The sequence below is a fragment of the Zalophus californianus genome, chromosome 4 (genome assembly GCF_009762305.2).
Source record: "Zalophus californianus isolate mZalCal1 chromosome 4, mZalCal1.pri.v2, whole genome shotgun sequence".
Classification (NCBI taxonomy): domain Eukaryota; kingdom Metazoa; phylum Chordata; class Mammalia; order Carnivora; family Otariidae; genus Zalophus; species Zalophus californianus.
In genome coordinates, this window is record NC_045598.1 from 122009277 (window position 1) to 122031594 (window position 22318).

The window sequence follows — 22318 nt, forward strand, 5'->3', positions numbered from 1 at the left end:
AAATAAGTAATATTTTCAGCAAATTCTGCTAATGTAATTAAATATCCATATTTTGAAAATGAACTGCCATTTATACCTTTACCATAAGCAAAAATTAATTCAATGGAACACAAACCTAAATATAAAACCTAAAATCATCATACTTCTAGGAAAAATGATATGAGAAAATCTTTGTGACCTTGGATTAGGCAAAGATCTCTTAGGCATGATTCCAAGAGTACCATCTAGAAAAGGACAAATTCGTAAACTGGACCTCATTAAAATTTAAAATGTCCTCAATAGCTACTTTTTTTTTTAGATTATTTATTTATTTATTTATTTATTTATTTGACAGAGAGATAGCACACGGCAGAGGGAGAGGGAGAAGCAGGCTCTCCGCTGAGCAGAGGGCCTGACTCAGGGCTCGATCCCAGGACCCTGGGATCATGACCTGAGCTGAAGGTGGTTGCTTAATGAACTGAGCCACCCAGGCACCCCATTCAAAGGCTATTGTTAAGAAAATGAAAAAACCCAGAGGATGGGAGAAAATATTTGCAAGTCATAAATGTGATAAAGGTGTTAGAAAAATAATACGTAAGTAACTCTCAAAACTCAAGTAATAACAAAACAAGCAACCCAATAAAAAAGGGGGTAGGGACAAAAGATTTGAACAAACACTTCACTGAAAACGAGGTAAGAATGAAAATTAAGTTCATGAAAAGATGCTCCACATCATTTGTTTGTCACTAGGGGAATACAAATTAAGACTCAACTGACACACCACTACACACCTATATTAGAATGGCTAAAATTTTAAAAAATCGACCATACCAAGTGTTGGTAAAGATGTGGAAGAACTGGAACTCTTATACATTCCTGGTGAGAATATAAAATTAACTATAAATCCACTTGGAAAAGAGTTTGAGAATTTCTTAAAACGTTAAAATAGAGCTACCATATCATCCAACCATTCCACTCTCATGCACTTACCCAAGTGAAATGAAAGCATGTATTCACAAAATGACTCGACATGAATGCTCACAGCAGATTTATTTGTAATAGCCCCGAAATGGAAACAACCCAAATGTCCATCAACAGGTGAACAGAACAGCAAACTATTATATCAATAAAATGGATACTCTTCATTGATAAAAAGAAACGAACCATTCCTACGTAGTACGACATGGATGAATGTCAAGATAATTGTCGAATGAAAGCAGCCAGACACAAAAAAGGGCACATACTATATGACTCCACTTATATAAACTTCTAGGAAATGTAAACTGCATGGAGACGGAGGGACCTTAGTGGCTGGGGATAGAAAGGGAAGAGGGCAAGCTTACAGCAGGGACTACAGAGGGGCACAAGGAAATTTTTGACATCATTGGATGTGATCTTGAGGGTTTCATGGCTGTATATATGTGAAAACTTATCAAACTGTAGGCCTTAAGAGAAGTTTATCTAAATTAACTATCGCAGTAAAACTATTATAATAAACATATACAAGCACAACCACAAGGGTTTAATCATATCTAAAAAGAAATTAACAATAATTCCTGAATATCAGAATTTCACTGGATAGTCAGTATTTACATTTCCCTATCTTATGAACTCATATTATTAGAGCTTGTTATTCTGAAACGGGATCCAAACAAGATCCAAAGACTGCAATTGGTTTTGTCTCAAACCAATGAGCCAGAAATTCCCACGGGATCTTAAGAGACACTGATTGCCCAATAAGAAATACTGAACAGAAGAGTGCCAAGAATATTTTGGGACATTCGTAACTATTGCCCAATAGTTCTAGAGAAAAAAAAAAAATCCAACTTAGAATCTGACATTCTATTCTGATCTGTTAATCTAAATTTCTCCACTGCATGAATTTGGTTATTATGGATTTTCAGTTTTCAGATCATTTTGGAAAAACATTTATGGAGTGCCTGACAAAGTATTATGCTGGTCAGTATAGGGGATACAAAGATGAACAGAACATAGTCCTGCTATAGATCAAATGTTTATGTCCCCTTTCCCAAATTTGTAGGTTGAAATCCTAACCCCCGAGGCAATGTTATTGGGCGGTGGGGCCTTCCAGCAGTGATTAGTTCATGAGGGCAGAGCCTCCACGAATGGGATTAGTACTTGATAAAAGAGACTCCACGGAGCTCTCTCGTCCCTTCCACGATGTGAGGACACAGTGAGAAGGCACCATGAACCGGATACCAAATATGCCAGTGCTTTGATCTTGAACTCCCCCACATCTAGAACTGTGAGAAATACGTTTCTGCCAAGCCTCCCAGCTTATGGCAGTTTTGCCATAGCAGCTCAAAGGGACTAAGACAAACCTCTATCCTCAAATAATTTAGACCTTGGAAGGCGGGGGCAGTAAATGAATGACTAGAATAGAAGGTTAAAAGTTATCGGGCAAAATAAGAATCATAAAATACACTGGGAATACAGAGAAGCAAGACATTACCTCTAACTAGAACAATAAGCTAAGAATTAAGGAAGAATCTGGGGTTTGAGCTGACTTTTAAAGCACAAATCTCATTTGGGATGAGGTAGAGGCAGGCAAAACCTTCCAAAGAAGGAGGTAATTATAAACATGGAAATGTGAAAGAGGCAAGTTCAGGCCTGAAGAGTCAGGCAGAACCACAGAGGGTTCTGGGTTAGGAAGAGTGAGAGTTGAGGCTATGGAAGGGGCTGGGAGCCAGATGATGGAATTTCTTGCATAGTATTCTGAGGGATTTAGACTTTGTTCCACAGGCCATGTGCTATTAGTGATGGTTTTATTTTATTTTATTTTAAAAGATTTATTTATTTTTAGAGAGCGAGAGTGAGCATACGTGTGTGGGGGGGGAGGGACAGAGGGAGAGAGAGAGAATTAAGTAGACATCCCACCCCACCCCCCACCCCAAGGGTGGAGTCCGACATGGGGCTCTAGCTCAGGACCCTGAGATCATGACCTGATGGGAGGTTGAGTTGGAGGCTTAACTATACCACCCAGGTGCCCTTACTGATGGTTCTAATGACTGGCAGCAAGTAACCTGTATTTTAGGAAGTATTTTAGGAGGTTTCTTGTCATGAGTAGAGACAAGTGGAAAGGCAAAGAGCAGAAATACAAGGGGACCTCAGGAGTGGGAAGAGACACCGTCACAGGGCTGAGGGAGCGGCAATGCAGGGAGAGAGGTAAATACCTGGCTAAATTAAATGGTGACATTTTAGGGGGAAAAAAGATGTAAACTGAAAACTCGGAGAAATAATTAAATTTGAAATGATCAAAGGAAAAAAATTACCATTTCTTATCAGTAAGGCTTGCATTCAGACAAATCTATTTTCATGTTAATAAAAATACATACGTTAATTTCATTATGTCATAGATTTTCTTTTTTTTTTTTTAACACCACGCACTACTGATCATACTGTCACTTAGAGAGAAGGTGGCGACATTCTAAAATGGCACAGGTTACTGTCAGCCCCAAAGATATGTTATATGTTGTGATTCTTTTTATGAATAATGTGCAGTTTATTTTTATGCAAGAGCATACCACATGTTTTGGTTTTTAACAGATGGCAAACTCTTTTTACCAGGGTTTTAAACTTGCACACTGGGAATGAAAACTATTTATACAGTAAACACTTTAGCTGATCCTATCTTTGGACAAGTTTAATTAAAGAATGAGATACCAATAGCACAATCAAGCGGACTCACGGGAGGAAGCGAGAACTTGCTTCCTTGCTGAATACATTATTTCACCCCAGCAATTTCAAGCATCCACGGAAATAAATGGCATGATGGAGTTTTATAATAAATCCCTTAAGCATTTAGCTTTTTTTGTGAGGTGTTTTCAAACCCAGTGTTAATAAAGCCTTAACACCCAAGGTAGAAGGAAAGCATAACTTACTCTTTAATGAGATGCCACGACAGCCATTGTTCCAATAGCTCTCCAACACCCTCACACCTTATTCAGCTTGTAGACGCTCCTTTCGTACATATAAACACTTTCTAGAAAAACATCCCTGAAGAACCAGTATTCTCTCACACTAAAAACATGAAATATGTTGGGATGTCATGAGGATTAAGTTTCAAATTCATCAAGAACCTCTCAGAAACCGAACATATGCAAATAAACGATATTAAACAGCCTCTGGATTTGGGGCTCACTTTCACCTTCTATGAAATAATAAAAGGAGAGAAAGTAATGAAACAGTTGTTCCTAACCATATAGCAGGACGCCGCAAGGTGAAACAGTCATCCAAGGACAGGAGAATCTTGCAAAAACAGCAGGAGGGCAGGCTGAATCGCCTCCATATTTCACACGTGGAAAAAAGAAAAGCTCCGGGAGCCTAAGAGACTTGTTCAAGATGAAACAGCAAATAAGAATTGGTAGGGCTGATGGTGAAACTCCTGGTAAAGGACCCTTTCACTGTACTCCGAGAATTTTCTAGTTTTGATCAAGTGACTTTACACTGGTAAGAGGAATTTCAGTGCCTATGAGGAAAATGTTCATGGATAGAAAGACAAAAACGTTGACTTTAAAGGCTGGTGCAAGCTGAATAATACTCCTGTCTCCAAATTTCCTCTTATGTTGTTATAGGCCTCAACCTCCAAACACCACATTCAGCCCCTTACTTTTTTTTTTAAAGTTTTATTTATTTCACAGACAGAGACAGCGAGAGAGGGAACACAAGCGGGGGAGTGGGAGAGGGAGAAGCAGGCTTCCCGCCGAGCAGGGAGCCCGACGCAGGGCTCGATCCCAGGACCCTGGGACCATGACCTGAGCCGAAAGCAGCCGCTTAAAGACTGAGCCACCCAGGCGCCCCTCAGCCCCATACTTTAATCCAAAAACAAACCATCAAACCAAAAATTCAGTCTAAGATGACTGACCAAGAGCGGAGACCCCATGTGAAAATTTCCATCACTCCGGTGTCCATGTACTAAGTATGTTTGACCCTATTAACCTACAAGCCAATTTAAACCCAGTCCTCCATTTTTCTTTCTTACTAATGAGTCTCTTCGCTCGTGTTTTATAATCATGGGGAAACACTCCAGTAAGTGCACGGCTGAGCTATTATCATACTTCTCAGGGAGTACAAGACAATGTGCCCCTGGCCTCCTTCCTCAGCACACACGGAGGTATGCAGTTAATGACACAACACATCCCTGCTGGGCCCTATCCTGCTCTGCCCGGGACTGGCTGCAAAGTGCCTTGGAAAAAACAGACTGCCGAGAAATGCACGCAGGGCTCACGGCAGCAGTTAAAAAGCAAGATGCAGTATGAATCAAAGTGACAAGGCCCAGGAATAAAAGGCTCACCCAAGTTCACTGGTTTTATGTTGAAGCTATAATTTGTAATTAATGCGACTTCCACCCTACGACTAGGCAGAATGACATTACTAATAACAACACTAATATGGTGGTATGGACGCACAAAGCAGTCGGTGATCCTTGAGGGAGAGGAGCGAAATTTCAGTGAAGCATAAAAATCAAGGTTATTACCTGAAACACACCTTTATCAAACCTTGCCTTTTGATGTAAAGCATATCAATTAGAGGCATCGTGCTGTATAGATTTCTTCCACTGTTATTTCAAATTTAGTTTTGAGTGACTCATACAACCTGAATAGAGCTAGTATTATAATCATGGTAGTGAATTAGCTCTGAAGGCTCTAAATGAATTTCAAACATAGATATCTATTCTTATGAGTAGGCTCTAATAAATCTTTACATGGACCAGGAAAGGAACAAACAGGAGAAGGGAGCATTAGTGGTACAGACAAATTAAGGGAGAGAAAGGTAAAAACCAATGGATATTAGAAAAAACAAATTACGACAATTTCCCCAAAAGTGATAGTGTCAAGAGTTTCCAGACAGGACTCTAATGAATTTAGACTGTTTTACAGAGAGCACCCCCTGGGATCCCAGAGGTACTGATCCTGGAGTGAGGATGAGCAGGTTGCATACAGAAAGACCTATAAGCTCTTCTCCATCAACCCCTCCTCTCTGTCCCTAGAAAATAATTAAGTATCTGAATTTACAGGTCTATTCAAAGAGAATTCCACGGATATAAGCCTTGCTTGCTACTTGAGGACCAGCTCAAGTATCTTTCCTCCATGAAGACTTCAGCACCCTAGCCCTTGCCCCCTGGCAGTGAGTTATTCTCTCACCAGGCTCCCTCAGCATTTTGCCCATAACCTCTACCTCCTTATATTGTAGTTATCTGCAGTATTTTAAGTGCACTCCACAGAGCGTGGCAAACAAAGTAAGTGGAAATATTTGTTAAATTAATAAATCATCCTCTTAGCTAGAAGCTATTGTCCCTTAGTCCCCACGAGCATTCTTTAAGAAGGGTCAATGCCCAGGGGTCAGCTCAAGTCCCAAGACCTGGTGAAAGAGGATACACATTCACCCAACACAAATGAAGCCCCTGTGAAGAAGATGCTAGAGGGGCACCTGGGTGGCTCAGTCGGTTAAGCGTCTGCCTCCAGCTTAGGTCATGACCTCAGGGTCCTGGGATCAAGCCCCATATCAGGCTCCCTGCTCCGTGGGGAGCCTGCTTCTTCCTCTCCCTCTGTGTGCTTGCTTGCTCTCTCTCTCTCAAATAAATGAAATCTTAAAAAAAAAAAAAGATGTGTTTAGAAATACACACAATTCCTGAATTCTTAATCTCAGGAAACAAACTGAGGGTTGCTGGAGTGGTGGGGGGTGAGAGGGATGGGGTGGCTGGGTGATAGAGGGTATGTGCTGTGGTGAGCGCTGTGAACTGTGGAGGACTGATGAATCACAGACCTGTACCTCTGAAACAAATAATACATTATACGTTAAAAAAAAGAAGAAGATAGTAGGAAGGGAAAAAAGGGGGGAAATCGGAGGGGGAGATGAACCATGAGAGACTATGGACTCTGAGAAACAAACTGAGGGTTCCAGAGGGGAGGGGGGTGGGGGGATGGGTTGGCCTGGTGATGGGTATTAAAGAGGGCACGCTCTGCATGGAGCACTGGGTGTATTATGCAAACAATGAATCATGGAACACTACATCAAAAACTAATGATGTAATGTATGGTGATTAACATAACATAATAAAAAAAAGAAAAGAAATATACATAATTTCTCCTCTTACTCTTTATCCACACATGCAGACTTCTTAAAAATTAACCCAAAGGCAAAAATCATTCCACCATAACCAAGCGAACAAATGTACTTAGGATTTGAAATGGGTTTAGAATTTGCAATATAAGTTGCTGCATAGTTGCTTTAGGTGATTATAATCTGTAGTAGTGAGTAATTTGGAGGATGTATGCAACAGATGCCTTTAACCACATCAATGATGTTTTCTTATCATTTAATGATAAGAGTTTTTAAAAAAGTTCTCCCTGGCAACTCAAGAACGGGTCTACAGCAATGACCCGTTAGATGCTGAGCACCTTCTGTGTGGCGGGCAAAAAGTGAACCAATCAAGTAAAATGCACTTGCCTTTTAGTATTAGGCTTCTATTTTTCTCAAAGCATCTTCATCCCATGTAGGAATATATCTTCAATACATGATATGTCCTAGGTCCCGAGCTGCTTTGTAACCCATACCTGATGCGGGTTAAATTAGTTGGCTCTAAGAGATAAGAAGCAAAAATCCCAAGGAGGACAGTTTCTGCCCCTGGCTGCTACAGGAGAGTGGAGATAGACAGCAGGAGAGACAGGATCATTGATAACAACCATGTTCTTTGATACCTGAAGTTTGAGCATGTGTAAACGGCAAGTGAGAATTTATGAACATTATCCTCTTGCAATCCTGATTCAAATTCGAGAGGTTTAGCAAAGGAATGGATTCTCGTGTGAAGTGAGAGGAGTCTGCAGAGGAGACAGACATGAGCCCCAGAGGGTCCACGACCAGATTCAGACACAGACACCTCCCGAGCCCAGCTCAGTATGCTACCAATACCACGATGAGGAAGAGGCCCGTTCTTCTCAGATTCACATGCAGTTAGGTTTGCTGGCCATTTGTGACTCATACGCTTATCGTTAAGATAGCTGTTTAATAAACGTACAATGGTCCTTTCCGCAGTATAGGCCCGGCTCACAGTCATAGTGTTGCTCCTATCGCTGCACCGATCTCATGCCCTGCCACTGGCACCCTGGACTAGCTCCTTAGCTGAGCAGGGCTAGCGAAGGGACTCTGGGGTGTGCCAGTGCCTCTGGAGGAATCCAAAGCTACTCCTCTATGTGGAGATACTTCAGTCAAGAAATGTCCTCCTGCTCCCAGCTTTGCTTATTGTCTGTTCCCAAACCCCTGTGATAATGGCTTCTCCCTGTTTCTGAGATGTATTTGACAGTGGCCTTACTGCCCACCCCTCCTGGACACCACCTGCTGCTTGCACCTAATTATCTGTCCCATCCTTGAGTATCTGCCTGACCTCAGGCTCCAGCCACTCCCACCCTGCTCAACGCCACTGCTGACTAGGCTCAGTAACAGCAAAGGACTGTAGGACCTAAGTCGACGGCAAGGAAGAAGAAGGAGCATTCTAGCAAAGGAGAAAAGCATGACTGCCATTCCATGGTGTTAGGGATGAGTAAGAAGTCGGGCTTCCTGGGCAGAATGTAATAAAATCACCCAAACTGAAACAGAAAGGATTTGATTTATTTTCACTATTACTAATACTTTTTATTGTCAACACAAATTTGATTTTTAAGTGAAAAACATATAAACATACGGCAAGAATTATGGCTGTAAATGCCAGGACCATTACATCAGAAGAATAAAAAATGCTCTGGAGAAGAGCTCTGTAATCAGACCGAGGTAATTTTCAGTAATGCATTTTCCAAACTAATGCACTCTCCAATTTGAAGTCTTATTTAAGTAAATGAATATATCTAACTGCTGACAGCACTGTCTTTTTATGACAGTTTTTGAAAACTTGATTTTAAGCCAGCTTGGGCATATGTGGCTAATATCTTCATCTTTAATTTGCTTCGGTATACAAATTGACCATGTGTTAATACACAACAAAGTGGATCACTCTGACTTGCACACAGGGTCATATTTCCCATCAATCAAAAGAAAATTTAGATCTTGATGATCACTTTCAAACACACTAAATCTGAGTTTTTTCCCTTAATAAACCAATTTTACTCCCCTGCTCATGTTGTCACAATCATGGCAGAAATTAGCGCCGTAAGCTGTTGAGTGCTCAACAGGAAGCATTAGAATGGGATTTTAATGATAACGAAGAATTTGCTATTATTGTCCTGCGGTGTGTTTGACTGAAGATTCATTCTGGTGGAAACAGGTGCCCTGAATTACCCCTGGTACTACAGTATGGTGAAAATCATGAAATTAAAAATAAAAACAAAGCAAATGTGTATTTCAACACAGCTAAAAACTCGACTACACTTGCTGAGACTGGTAATATATGCTGGGCTTATTTAAATCACTAAAATTGCTGTAATTAAACTTCTCTCTAAATCAGACTTGTATAAGAGTCAGAAATCTCCTATAATTAACTTATCTGTAGAAGTAATCAGACAATAACTGCCGGTGTATTTTAGGAACCACTAAAACTACAGTAGCCGTTGAATGTAATGATTATAATAAATCTCTAACAGCCGTTCTCTTACAACCTCTTTTCACAGCTGCAAGGGGGGTGGGGAGGGAGACTTTTCTCGAAGCTTTTCCCGGAAGTGGTTTAAGTGTGCTAGTGCTACATCGTGCTTCGACACTCTGGGAAACTTACGACGGCGTCATGGTGTGGCCCGAACTGAACCACCAGCCTGTGTGAGTTACAGCTAGGTGGGCTGCTGGTACTAATAATGAGGAACAGATTGTGTGTTAGGGACTGCTAAAGACAGTGAACCAAAGCACCTCCAGCAGGCAGCTACAAGACAGAAGACCTACCTAGACAGACCACGCAATAATTAAGTTCAAAGCAGTGATGACTTGGTCAAGCCCATGTGAAGGACTCTCAGAAACCCAAGTCACTGAAGCTTGATGCCAGGTGTCTTCACAAACAGATGCTACTGTTCTTATCTCAGTAAGATAAATGAATGAATGATTTGACGGAAGAACAATGCTCCCGAAGCCAAGGCCATCCGAATCAAGGCTGTCCAATGTTTTTGTGCATATTTTATTATAATAGAAAAATATATGAGAGTAAGGAGATACTGGAACATTCAAACTACTATAACAGGTGAGAGAACACCACTCTCATGCGTTCATTCACACACTTGTTTCAACGATGACGTATCTGTAAAACTTTGTACATGAAGTTAATAGATAAATATTTATCTGGGAAAATATTTTTGCAATATAAAAACTAACAAGTAAATTAATATCAATATTAATGAAATCCTAAAAACCAATGAGGAAAAACAAAAGCTATAACTAGGCAGTCTGCAGCAAGGGAATCCAGAATGGCTTACACATTTCAGATGTTCAGCTTCTCTAGTATTCAGAGAATGTTAATATTTGTATTTCATTAAATCAATGAATTATCACCAATTTAGATCAATTAAATCAATGAAATGTCACTGAAATATTAAAACAACTATTTGAAGGCAGTGGAAATGACCAAAGATGGGTAGAAACTTGTAACAGAAAAATTTATTCTTTTTTTTTAGATTTTCTTTATTTGAGAGAGAGGGAGTGTGCATATGTGCAAGAGAGCATGAGAGAGAGAGGAGAGAGAGACAGTGAAAGCACACCTAATCAGGGGGAGAGGGAGAGGGAGAAGCCCACTGAGCAGAGAGCCCGAAGTGGGGCTCAATCCCAGAACCCCAGGATCATTACCTAAGCCAAAGGCAGATGCTTAACCAACTGAGCCACCCAGGCACCCCCAGAAGAACTGACTCTTGAAAGACAGTTTCTACATTGGATAAGAATGGTGAGTTTGTGATTTTTTTGTGTAGGGTGGTGCTTGCTCCCAACCATCCCAAGTCAGGGATGAGTGGAAAACTGAGTCCTTCCCCACTGAAGAAGGCAGATCACAGCATGAAGAGAGCAGAGCAGATGAAAATTTAAAAGGGAAATCTTGGATGTAAGAGAGCCACAGAAGGGCCAAGATCCAAAATTTGAGAATAAACTTGGCACAAATCCCGGGCTGACTGATAACTTTCCATCTTCATGAGTGGTTCCTGGGAGCCTGGTTTTGAAAAAGCAGGCAGAAACTCAATGAGGATAAACTAGTTATATATGGCTGCAAAGCAAAGTGCCCCCAAACCTAGCAGCTTACAACCACCATTAACATTTAGTATCTTACACAAGTTTCTTGTGATCTAGACCTGTCCAAAGGCTGCTTACATATTCTCATGACAAGGCAGCCAGTTTCCTCCAGAGCAAGCAAGTGATCCAAAGGAAAGGCAAGGTAGAAGGTGCAATGCTAGCCTTGGGATTTGCACTCTGTCAATTCTGCATTGCCCTATTAGTCACATAGGTCAGCCCTAATCAATGGAAAGAGGAGGCACACACACAGAGGCATGCATACCAGGAGGCAAGGATCACTGGGGGCCTTCCTGGAGGCTAACTACTACAGAAACCTACTTTTGAAAGAACTCCTCTGGCGAAATGTGCAAATTTGTTTTGTTTTGCCTGAGTACATTTCTCAGTACACATCCAGTTTGCCTAGAAGAAATTCGAAGTCCTAATGGCTTGAAGTAGAAGACAGCAGAACTTCAGGTGGGCAAAGTTGACTGGAAATTCAAAAGATGATCCTCAGAAAGAAGCCCCCAAATCTGAGTATGAATTCTGCCCAAATCCTTAGCAGACCACTAAACTACACAGGCTCAGGGCACCTCCTGCCCCGCTTTCCAGAGAGCTGAACTTAAAAAAACAGCAGCTGGAAGTCAACAAACCTGAGCAGAGAAAGCAGTTGCTTCATACTGCAGGGAGATGGATTTTTTAGTTTGAATCCAGGCAAGTTAACTGTCTACGGGTCACCAATAATCCTCAGGGGGAAATAAAATTCCAGAGCTGCCACAATGTATTCTACACACAATCCAGCTTTTAGCCTAAAATTTCTAGACATGCGAAGAAACAGGACTCTCCTGATCCACACTCAGGGAGGAAAAAAAGCAGTAGTAGCAACTGTCTCCAAGTGTGCCCAGATGCTGGGTTTATTAGATAAACATTTCAAATGGGTGATTGTAAGTAAGTATAGACATTTAATGAAAAACATGGTATGAATGAGTGACCAGATATGGAATCTCAACAGTGAAATGGAACCTATAAAAAAGAAGCAGCTGGAAATCTAGACTTGAAAAGAAGAGTAGCTAGGATGAAAATGTTACTCCATGAGCTCAACAGCAGATTTGAAATAGCAGAAGAAAAATTCACTGAAGTTGAAGACAGAACAATAGAAATTATGCAATCTAAGGTGGAAAAATGCTAACAAAAAAGAACAAAGTTCCCGAGACATGTAGGACATCATTGTGCACTCTAACATGTGACTCTACTACAAGTAGTGGAGAGGAAAAGAAAAAAAAAATTCGAAGAAACATGGCTAAATATGGCTGAAAAATACTTAACTCACAAGATTTTTTGATAAGAATTAGAGGACAACCTCTGTGAAAATAACATGAAATACAGTACATTCGAGACAGGTAAGGTTCATTCACACATTGATACCTCTGTCTATAAACCCTTCCTGCCCATCATCTGGGCCATTTGCATTTCATAATAACACCATCAGATGAAGAGGTAAGGAAATGAAAGGATAATATTACCGTCAGATGAAAAGGAAAGTGATTAAGTTACATTTTTCATGCAATGACTATATATTCAACTCCTTTTATATTATGGGTAAATGCTATTGGAGGGATGTAATGGCTTAATTTTATGTGTCAACTAAGTGAAGCCATGATAACCCAGATATTTGGTCAAACACATCTGCATGTTGCTGTGAAGACATTTTTTATGAGAGGAACACTTAAATCAGTAGTCTCGGAGTAAAGCAGATTACCCACCATAATGTAAGTGGGCTTCATTCATTCAGTTGAAGGCCTAAAGAAAAAGACTGAAAACCCCCACACAACCACCACCAAGGAAGAGGAATCTCTGCCTCAAGCCTGCCTTTGGGCTTGAGCTGCAACATCAACTCTTCCTTGGGTCTCCAGCTTGCCTGCCTACCCTGCAGATTTTGGACTGGCTAGCCTCTATAATCATGCGAGCCCATTTCTTACAATAAATCTGTGTCTCTGTTTCTGTCTACACACACACAGACACACACACACACACACACACACACACACACACACACACACCCTATTATATTGATTCTGTATCTCTGGAGAACCTTGACTAATACAAAAATGGGGAAGGGTACCATGGTTCTTACCTTTTAGATGCCTTCTGTCTAAAAATTAAGGGAAAAACTCAAAATACATGCTAAAAATCTACAAGCGTGGGGTGTCTTGGGAGTACAGAGGTAAAGTAATCTTCTGGTCTGGAGTAAGAGACAGGTGTGTAATCAGGGAAGGCTGCCTAGCAGAGGTAACCTCTAAGCTCATTTCTAAGGAGTAGGACTTTGCCAGGAGATTGTGAAGAGGGGAGGCAAGAAAGAGCATTGTGAACAGAGGAAAGCCATAAGCAGGAGCCAGAACCTGAGAAACTTCAGGTGCTGTACTAATAAGTTTAGTTTTTATCCTCAGGACGATGGTGAACAACTTTGCTTAAATATGTTCCATTCAGCTGTAAGAATCCCAGGAAAAACTTCTTTGACGTATACATTTTTTAATAACAAGAAAACTTCTTAATGAGGCTTGATTGTTGCTCATGTTGGTTCTATCTCTGTTTTCCTTATGATCACAGAAAACCCAGAAGTATCCATATGAGGTACCAGTTGCATCAAGCTGATTTACTGGCTATATTATAATCTTCTAGGTCTTTCCTTTAAGCTGCATTACAAATGGGATTTCTGTTGGTGTAAATGTGACTTGTTTTCTAGTGCCATCTGGTGTTCTGTTAGGGCACTGATTATTACTTTTTTAAAAGAATACAAATAGTAACCAGGACATCTTTAAATGCCAAAATATACTGTTTAAGCATATCCTTAATTGTAATGAATAATATAATAGGATAGTAAGTATTAGTCTAAATCAAAGAAAAATTTCAGGAAAAGTCCTAGATTCAAATGCAATTATAACACATACAAACTCTTTCTCTCTCTTTCTCTCTCTCTCTCTCTCTCTCTCTCTCTCTCTCTCACACACACACACACACACACACACACAGCAAAACACATTTCCTTTTTGCAGGCACGGGTATTCTGTTGCTTCTTAAATTCCTTTAAAGACTCACAAACCATCAACTAATAACTGACACTTGATCTATGTTAAATCAGCCACATGTTGTTTACTTTTATATTCAATGAATTGTTCAAGCACCTCTTTTTAAGAAGTTCCAAGTCATTTTTGACACCTGTCTTTCTCTCATACCTTATATCCTATCCATTAGCAAATTCTAATGACTTTACGTGAAAATTCATGCATAATCTAACCATCACTCACCTCCACTGCCCCGCATCCTAATTCCAGCCATTATTACCTCTTGGCGTCTCCTAAGTGGTCTCCCTGCTTCCAATCTTGCACCCCCAGAGCCAGAATGAGCCTTTTGGAAACATACGGCTCATCATACCAGCCTTCTGCTCTGAATCTCCCAGCGGCCATCTCGCTCAAGATAATATACACAATCCTTACGGTTGGCGGCTTTCATAGCCCTGTGTGATTCGGACCCTGCAAGTCCTTTGATCTCACCCACGCCTATACCCCCACCCCCCCACATTCCCCACCTGCCATACTGGCCTCCTCACTGACCCTCACACATGCGAGGCACACTTCTCCGGGGACTATGGAGGCACTCTTCCATCCTTGGACTCCCTTCTCCTGGATGCTCGCTCAGCTCATTCCCTTGCATCTTCAAACGTCAGTGTCCCAGAGGCCTCTCCACAGAGCAACACCCCTGCCCACTGTCATTCTCTGTAGTCTTTTCCTGTTTTATATTGCTTTTCATACTTATCACTATTATATTCTAATTTTTAACAATTACATATCTAACCTCCCCCTGGCCCAAACACACGTACACTAAATTACAAGTACCAGGAGAACTGGGACTTAGTTTTTATTGACTATGTTAGCCCCAGTGCCTAAAATAGGGCCTGGCACATAGTAGGTGCACAGTACGTACTCAATAAAGGGATGAATAAAAGTAACTGAGTTTGACATCTAGTAAGCTTTTTGTGCACTGCATTACTTTTTGATTCATGCAGTCTGTGGTTGTGGGAAGATGGAACATGTGGGAAAAGGTGACATCCAGTGGGGAGAAACAGATATAGCAACAGATATAGTGAGACGTGCACTAACATGGTCCCCAAAGCAGCCTTAGTACTACCTCCGTGGTCTCTGCTTTGGAGCCAAGACAAGACATGTCCACTGCTCCAAGGCCAACTGAATGATGCAAATCATTTTAGTGAGTTTTCTGTACAGCTAAATTTATACAATCTAAAAAAAAAAACAAAAACCACCCATCCTTTATTCTTTAATTATATGTGTTGTACTTTGGGGGCTAAAAATACCTTTGCTTTTAGAACTGATTATGATAGTACATATGGATCTTTGAAAAGCACGGTTTTAACAAAATCTTAAAACTGGCACACCTATGATTCACCCCCGAATCAACCAACTTCATTGCTAATCAAAGCAATCTGGAGTTCAGATATTTGGAAAGTAATAGTAGTAGCAGACTGCATTTATGATTTACAGATAGTTTCATTTTATCTTCCTGTTTTGAAGTATACCCTGTGAGGCATTAAGAATCATGATACTTATTTCTGGATGAAGAAATTAAAAGTGAAAGTATTTAACACTTGGAACACTTGTCAGTCCTGTGCTCCAAGCAGCATGGGTGTGACAATCCATGCATCCGCCGAGCTCCGACACGTGAGGTCACAGAGGAGACCATGTAATCACTCTGGTTTCTTTAGGGATGAGAACAGTTGTCTTCTTCTTACTCCAGTGTCACTGACTCAAGTTCTGGGTTTCCCAGGGATTTCCATCCTAAGAGTTCTATCTGGGTCTGGTTCTTACTCCTACAATTTGGGTTTTATAGAGCCTGTAATGTCTGTTCATATTAATCCTCTGAAATTAAAACATAACAGAAATTCATTCAAACAATATTCACTAAGTGCCTACTATGTGCCAAGCACAGGAAATGCAGCAGTGAGCAGAACACACAAAAATGTGTCTTCATGGAAATTTGATTCCAGTGGGAGGTTCAGACAATAAATACTAAAGAATTAAACTATCAAATATAATCACATGGTGTTATAGAGAAAACAAAGCAAGGAAACAGGGTATGGAAAGTAAGGGGTTTTTAACCTGAAATAAGGTTAGAGAGGTTCACTAAGAAGGCTACATTTGAGCAAAGACTGTGGCAAGCCATGTGGCTGCTGGGGTAGAAGAGTCAGCCTGGAAGGAACGGTCACGGCAAAGGTCCTGGGTCCCGTGCGTGCTTGGTGGGGAAGCCCGAGTCGCCAGAGCACAGTGAGCAAAGGAGAGAGAGTATTATAGGATGTGATGTTGGGGAGGAAACCAAGAGAAGACAGAGAAGGTAGAATGGATTTTATGAGGGCTGGTAAACCACAGCAAAGGACTTCGTTTTATTCTGAGGGATATACGAAGACGCTGGAGGCACTGGGCAACATGACACAGCTTAGGTTTTGAAGGGGTCACCGTGGCTACTGTATTGAGAAAGATTATAGAGACAAAGGTGGAAGCGGGAAGACCAGTTAGGAGGCAACCGGAATAACGCCGGCAAGAGACGGTGGTAGCTGGGAGGCAGGTGGTGGTGGGTGTCGGGGGCAGGAGGCGGTGGAATTCTGGGTATGTTGTGGGGAGAGGACTGACAGGACTTGCTGAGGGAAATATAGGGAGGCATGAAAGAGACGCTTCGTAGGAGGAGCGGGTTTCGAGGGGGAAGGTCAGGAGTTCAGTTTACACCAGTTAAGTTTGAAGTGATTATCAGACGTCCAAACGAGGTTCTCCGGCAGACACTGGGTAACGGTAACCCGGGCTGCAGGCGAGTGTGGTCATCCTTGGCAGATCGATATTTAAAGCGAGGAGATTAGGTCAGATCACCGAGGGAGTGTGTGCAGATAGAGCAATGCTCTGAGGACTGAGTCCTGGGGCACTTGAGTGACAGAGGATCAGGGAGATGAAGAACAGCCATCCAAAGAGACTGAGAAAAGCACACACAGCAGAGAGTAGGAGAAAAACCAAGACGATGTGGTAACCAGCAAGCCAAGCGAAGGAAGCATTCCAGAATCGAGGAAGTGATCAATTCTACACTTGATCTTAGCCAAAAGGCCGAGAAGCGATCAACTCGAGCAAAAGCTGATGATACCCTCCTGCTTGCTTTGTTTTTTCTCCTTAGCACAGTTGTCCCTCCTTATCTGCAGGGGACCCATTCCAAGACTCCCAGTGGATGCCAGAAACCACAGAGAATACCAACCCCTACATATACTATGTTTTTTCCTATACATGCACACCTATGATAAAGTTAAATTTATAAATTAGGCACCATAAGAGATTATTATAATTAATAATAAAATAGGACAAGTGTAACGATACACTGTAATACAAGTTATAGGAATGTGGTCTCTCTCTCTCAAAATATCTTGTACTCACCCTTCTTAAGATGATGTGAGATAAGAAAATGCCTACGTGATGAGATCAAGTGAGGGGAAGGACACAGGCATTGGGGCGTAGCATTAGGCTACTAGCGACCTTCTGACAATAGGTCAGAAGGAGGATCATCTGCTTGCTGACCACATCTGACCGCGGGTCACTGAAATCGTAGAAATCAAAACTAGGGAGAAGGGGGCTACTTACTTATCACGATCAGAGTATGTCGTGGTGTCATGGCAGATCAGGAAGGTGGGGCAGCATGGAGAACTCGGGTCGTGACTGAGCTAAATCCCAGTCATCTACGTAGAAAAGTCAACAGTTTCGAGAAAGTTGCACAAGTAGCTAGTTATTTAGAAATGTGTAGGTAAGTACTAGAAGAAATAGCTAAAAGAAAGTCAGGGATGGGCCTCACAGACAGGGAGTAGGGAGATAGAAGGCTGCTGTGTTTCATTAAAAGTCATACTTTTAAAACTGTATCTTGGTATTGCTTTCATAAAAAATTAAATACAACGAATCAGGAAAAAAAAAATGCATGACTAAATGCCTAGTTCCCAGCCTACAGGCTACAAAATTACAGCCAGAGGCCAGCAACTCTGTATGCTCGTCAAATAAGTATACACTAAGACCATGTACATTATGTATATTATAACATGTTATGTACTATAATATCTTCTCAAATGTAGATGCTGAAAATTAACATTACTAAAAATTAAAGGCATTTCTAAAATTGTAATGTTCAACCATTAAAGATTTTATCATTCAAATATTAAAAGCAAACAGAACTACCCTATGATCCAGTAATCGCACTACTGCGTATTCACCCAAAAAATACAAAAACACTAATTCAAAGGGATACATGCACCCCTATGTTCATAGCAGCATTCTGTACGATAGCCAAACTATCAAAGTGGCCCAAGTGTCCATCAATAGATGAATGGATAAAGAAGATGTGGTTTATTTACAATGCAATATTATTCAGCCATAAAAATAAAAGAATGTAATCCTGCCATTTGCAACAACGTGGATAGAGCTAGATAGTAGAATGGATGCTAAGTACAGTAAGTCAGTCAGAGAAAAACAAATACCATATGATCTCACTCATGTGTAGAATTTAAGAAACAAATGAGCAAGAGAAAAAAATATAGGGAGAGAGACACACACAAGCCAAGAAACAGATTGTCAACTATAGAGAATAAACTGATGGTTACCAGAGGGGAGGCAGGTGGGGGAGGTTGGGGATTAAAGAGCACACTTATCATGATGAAAAAATAAATTAATTAATTAAATGATATAAAAAATATTTGTGAGGGATAAAATTAGTAGCCTTACTTACTATTTAGAGATTCTTATTGTCTAAGCTTGAATTAAATACTGAAAAATAAAAATGTCCACAATTGGAAAGAATAAAGGGAAGTAGAATATGAAAAAAAAAAAAGCATAAGCACTATTCCATGATCATCTATATAATTGTTTAACTCAGTTCCTCACTCCAAGTAAGCTAAGGAATCTTCGTAAGAGCTGACTTAAAATTCTACTGGGTTATTCAATTTATTAGAATCCCATTGTAATCAACTGTGGGAAGGCAAAGATGATTCTTTCTTTATGGATATAACCTTGTTTGCATGTCCTTCCAACAACTCAGAGTTCCTTATAAAAAGAGAACATGTTCTAGTAATTTCTGGATCTCTATTCCTGGCATGGATGTTAACATAATAACATTTAACATTTCCTAAGTGCTTTCCCTGCGCTATACATTGCTTTAAGTACCTTACACATATTTTCATTTAATTACTATCATAGAAACAGGAGTCTTCTGGTCCCTGAACTTGGTACTATTTTATTCCCATATCACAGAGAGGAAACTGAGGCACAGAGGGCAAAGAATTCTCAGACATACATATAGTGAACAGCAAAACCGGGATTAGAAGCCAGGCTATCTCTTTAGAGCCTTTGCTCTTAATGTTTATGTAAATATTGATAAATGTTTGTTGATAAAACCATTGAAATAATAAACCCAGAGGCAATTTCTTTTAACTGGTGATACAAAATAAAATCAGCATGTTATTCATGAATAGTGTGATGATTTTCTTCCCATGTATATTTGAAAGGCATTATTTGATGATCTCACCTTTTTCTTTTATTTCTGGATCATCTGTTTTTCTATTTGTTTCTGAAAAGTAAAGACAAAACAAAGTAAGTATTGTGAAAGTCCCTATTCGTTATCTCAAAATATAGGATCATATTTAAATGAATTCAAATAAATATAATTTAAGAAAAATATTTCTGGGCATAGAATTCCAATTTTCCTAAACCCTGAATTCTTTACACATGAAATTTGTTACAAAATATTAAGATTAGACTCATTTGAATTGTTTTTAAAAGTCACCAGGCTTATACTTATAAAAGTAACCAGGTATGAGGCACCAAGCTAAGTATTCCTCATTAATAGAAAAGTAGGGCTGTGGGTCATCTCCTCCAAAAGTGCCTCTGTGGGTATAAAAGCAAACTGGAGTGGAGTGAAGCCCTCATCAAAGCTTGTTCAATATTGATACTGTCTCCTAAAACCAGAAGACTGTAACAGCCACCATGTGCTTTAAAGAAATGCCGCATGTCCCCCTCACTGGGGTGACACCAGTCTCACTTCCCCAAGGACTTCACACATACACAGCTGGAACACTAAGTGTGCCTGCACTGAGCCCAGGTGCTGAGGACACGAGATGGGCCAGACAGCCCACCTGTGTCAGCCTCTCACTAAGTTAACCACAGTCGTAGGGTCTCTCCCATGAATGGGACTGTGTGCAGTAATACCCACCCAGAACCTGGACCAAACAACATCCACCCTACGTGGAAAACTATGGCACATGACCTGACCCTGTGCTTATAACCTCATTTCTGCACTATCTCAGATCTAGCCCACTGTTTCATAGAAGTTGGGGTCTAGCTAAATTTCATGGTAGACCAGTTGATTATAGTTCCCGTAGGTACTTATCTAGCTTTGGGTATTTCTAGGAACACGTGTATAGGCATATGTGTGGGAGTCAGGATAGGGCAGAGTTTGGGAGACTGATACAAAATCAGACTCAGTTCTTCCCCCAGAGTAGACCAGGCCGTGGGGTGAGATTAGGGGTACAACCACTGAACACTCGATTTTTTTGCTCGCCGGCTTCCTCCATACATTCCTATCAAACATTGCACTTTTTGGAAGTGACAAGTAAATCAGAGGCAGGCTTCCGATACAAGGGAGGGCTTTTTATAGGTCAGGCGTTTCAAGACACCAATGGAGACGAAGGGAACGACCTGTGAAAGCTGCAAGCGCAGGCTCAGTCTAAGCACTTCGCGCCCCCCTACTGCCTCCTGCCTCCCTACGGGGAGGTCTGTCTCCCTCTGTGCAAAGGAGGAAGCTGAGGGCTGGGAAAGTCGAGTGCCTGACGTATCAAGGTCAGCTGTTTACATCATTCCAAAGCATATAATCTTCCCACAGCGCCCTTCCCTACCTTCCCTGAAAGAGAAATGGGAGATAGGGACATGCAGGCTTTGCCTCGTGCAAAGAGTGGGTTTTATCAAGTTCACTGCCACACTCTTCCTGCTAGTGCTGCAGGACGTACACGGGATATTTAAAAATAAAAACAAAAACAAAAAGCCATTCTAGATCTCTGTTGAATGTCCTAGAATTTCTGATCGTATTAACCATAACCTCCTTTATCAAAAAGTTAGGCAGCGCATCATTTCATAGGATGCACTCTCGGAGGACACAGGATTGAGGAAAAACATCAACACACAATCCTGGTCCCCAGGGAGTCCTTCCAGTGCTACCAGCAGTGCCTGCAGGAAGGCTGTGCCCCTCCACGTTCTCCAGGAATCCGTCGCCTGGCATGGGGCTGGGGTAATCTGAAAACGCAAGCACGAAATGCAAGTTGCTAACCTGACTAGAGAGAACATGAAGAGGAGTTTAGGGCTCCCCACACATCTTCCCGCCCCCAGGGGAGAAATAAGGAAAGAGGAGTGGTTTGAATGGGTCCCATTTTAAATGGGTAGGAGGGCCCTGGCCAGGCACCCTCCAGGGAACAAGGGCCACCATCTTTCTTCCTTCGCAGCAGCAGTATTTACGAGGGCAATGAGCCTGACCGAAGAAGGTCCAACCCAAACTTCCCCAGCTCTGGGCAAGAGCTCTCTCACTCACGTCCCCTTCTGCCCCTCACCTCACACCAACACGTGGGCATCTGTGACTCGTGTTTGGATATGGGGAAATGAGCAGAGCAGGCATTTTGGCCCCTCTGATTTTCAGTGGGTAAAAGCGTTTTCAGAGATCCAGCTTCCCTCACTAGTATTCTGCAGAGCTAACAGTAAAGTGTTACTCTGCTTTACTTTATTCTCTGTGTACACACGCTTCCCTGGGAGACCCCATGGGGACCTCACCATGCCCCAGAGGAGAAGGACTCACTGGATGCTTACTGGGTGCCAGGCATTGTTCTAAGCACTTACTGCAGACGATCGCATCAACCCCATCAACCCTGGGAGGCGGTTTTAAATTCATGGATAAGGAAACTAAGGCTTAAGAGAGGCTCAGGAATCTTGCCAAAGGTCACAGAACAGGTAAGACTGATTTAGAAAGTATCCTCTGTAATAATACTTCAATCACACTCTGTATGTTCCAATGACAGTCTCCAAGTTAAAGGGAG

The 22318-nt window shown here is 41.3% G+C and overlaps 1 protein-coding gene and 1 pseudogene across 5 annotated transcripts in view; both read right to left on the minus strand.

Annotated features, from left to right (window-relative positions):
* ASPH (aspartate beta-hydroxylase) overlaps positions 1-22318 on the minus strand; it is a 210560-nt gene that overhangs the window by 91711 nt on the left and 96531 nt on the right. For all 5 annotated transcript variants that reach the window (XM_027567486.2, XM_027567471.2, XM_035727294.1 and 2 more), the window contains one exon: positions 19768-19809. In XM_027567486.2, the coding sequence (XP_027423287.1) occupies positions 19768-19809 (42 nt within the window). The remainder of the gene's footprint in view (positions 1-19767; positions 19810-22318) is intronic.
* Positions 17195-17330, minus strand: LOC113917852 (annotated as a pseudogene).